At 35.9% G+C, this 2,354-nt stretch overlaps 1 protein-coding gene across 3 annotated transcripts in view; it reads right to left on the bottom strand.

Annotated features, from left to right (window-relative positions):
- Positions 1-777: 777 nt before the first annotated feature.
- The window catches only part of LOC106873319 (transmembrane protein 41A), a 15,965-nt gene continuing 14,388 nt past the window's right edge, over positions 778-2,354 (bottom strand). For all 3 annotated transcript variants that reach the window (XM_052970026.1, XM_014920643.2, XM_052970025.1), the window contains 2 exons: positions 1,891-2,029; positions 778-1,441 (listed from right to left, as the gene is read on the bottom strand). In XM_052970026.1, coding sequence (XP_052825986.1) covers positions 1,263-1,441; positions 1,891-2,029 — 318 coding nt within the window. In that variant the 3' untranslated portion in view covers positions 778-1,262. The remainder of the gene's footprint in view (positions 1,442-1,890; positions 2,030-2,354) is intronic.

The raw sequence follows: 2,354 nt of genomic DNA on the forward strand, positions 1-2,354 counted from the left end.
AGAGAGAGGTGCAAGTATGGCTGTGTGGTAAGTTTGTTTCCCAACCACATGGTTTCTGGTTCAGTTGCAGTGTAGCATCATAAGTGTCTTCTATTAAGACCTTAAGCCAATCGAAGCTTTGTGAGTGGATTTGGGAGATGGAAACTGTAGGAAGCCTGTCATGTATATGCATGTGTGTGTGTGTATGTGTTACTGTCTCCTTGTCTTAACATTGTGTGATAGTTGTGAGTGTCACCATCATGTAAATGTTGTCCTTTGATTCCAATCTTCCGTGAAAGCATGTCTGATGTTGGGGAAATATTACCTTATTTGGAAACATGTGAGAACTGGGCAACAGGAAGGGCATCCAGCTGTAGAAAATCTGCCGCAGTAAATTCAGTCTGACCCATGCAGGCATGGAAAAGTAGACGAAAGAATGATGATGATGATAATGATTCCTTGAACTTTCGAAAGTGGGAGGGGTGTGAAATATGAAAAAAACAAATCTTGATGACAGCTTGTGTACACACACACACACACACATGCACACAAAAACATGAAACTATTGTTTCATTCTACACACAGAGGACAAATAGAAACAAGAATTAAATGTGTGACTCTTGACGATTCCTCTGTATGTATATGCAATTATACACACACACACGCACACATACACACACTTCTATAAATCGAATTCATTGATATACATATATGAGTTTCATTACATATTACACAAAAGGAATGGTTTCCATTCCATGGACACTCTATATATTATGACATCTAAGTTGTGGGAAATAGTAAATTTGAACACATTATTTAATCAATATTAATATATAATGGTTATAATTAACAGAGTTGAATTTCACAAAGTTATAATCAACAGAGACATCGCAAAAATGAATCTCAACATTTTCAACATGTTTCAATAATATATATAAAAACATCATCTTTTAAAAAGATGCTTGATTTAAATTAGAGTTACTTCATCCATTTCTTTCAGTCTTAATAATTTAGTAATAATGATTTCAAATTTTGGCACAAGGCCAGCATTTTTGGGGAGAGGGTAAGTTGAATACATCAACCCCAGTGTTAAACTGTTACTTATTTTATCGACCCAAACGGATGAACGGTAAAGTTGACCTTAATAGATATTGAACTCAGAGTGTAAAGATGGACGAAATGACGGTAAGTATTTTGGTCGGTGTGCTAACGATTCTGCCAGCTTGCTGTTTTTAATAACTTAGTCATAATTGAACCAAACATTATTGGAATTATATACATTATTATTCTTGTTTAACAGATTTTTGTTTCCAAAACTTGATGACGCATCCAGGAAGGACAGCTACAACGGCAATGCCGAGAAGTTTCAAAACAGTTGAAATCGTAAATATATCATTGACGGACCGTATTGAAGACAAGACACAGCCGGTCTGAACACAAATGAAGTTGTATGGCATCAAACCTGTAAAGAAAGAATGGAAATAAACAGATGTTGTACACAGTTTAAATTTACTTCAAAAATATACAGCTTAAACTGAAGGTGCTAATATCCATATAAAAGATTTCAGCCATTAATTTTAAAGTTATTTCTACAGATATTCAAGAGATGCTGTAGACAGCACTGATTTTTGCTACAACGTTTCGTATCAAGACGTCAGATGAAAACAGACAAGATCAAAGACAAAAATGGGTAATGAGTGTATATGCCATATTTCGGGGGGGGTTTGCCCCTTCATAAGCACCCATCTAACCCATTCTTGCTTCTGAAAATGATATATGAGGGAAAGAGAGGGAGAGGAGGGGGGGAGGGGAGAGGGGGAAAGGGAGAGGGGGAAAAGGGAGAGGGAGAGAGATAAGGTATGGACTGACTTTGTCTTACATTGAAAATTTGGAAATGAAAAGGTGACTTACCCACCAAAACTGAGAAGAAGAAATAGTGTATTGGAATGTCAAGTATTGGTGATGAGATGTTGAGGAACCAATTAGGGGACATAGGGAACAACCGAAGGAAAAGCAGGAAATAAAACAGACTGTCCATGTTGGCTTGGATCTAGGAACAAAGAGAAATATTACATTATATTTTTAATCATGCAATGACAAAGGACAGGCAAAATGGAACAGATCATATACATGTATACATACATATATGGGAGAATATACAAAAAATAACAACAGACGAGGACAGGTGGTGTAAATAACAAAAGTATATATTAGTATGACGCTCGGGAATACGGAAAGTCTTTGACGTTTCGAGCTACGCTCTTCAACAGAAAGAATACGGAGACAAGGAGAAAAACACGGAGAAAAAAAATTGAATAGTGTTCAGTCAACGGTCAATCAATACATATATATATATATATATATATATATATATA

The sequence above is a fragment of the Octopus bimaculoides genome, chromosome 8, assembly GCF_001194135.2.
Source record: "Octopus bimaculoides isolate UCB-OBI-ISO-001 chromosome 8, ASM119413v2, whole genome shotgun sequence".
Taxonomy (NCBI): domain Eukaryota; kingdom Metazoa; phylum Mollusca; class Cephalopoda; order Octopoda; family Octopodidae; genus Octopus; species Octopus bimaculoides.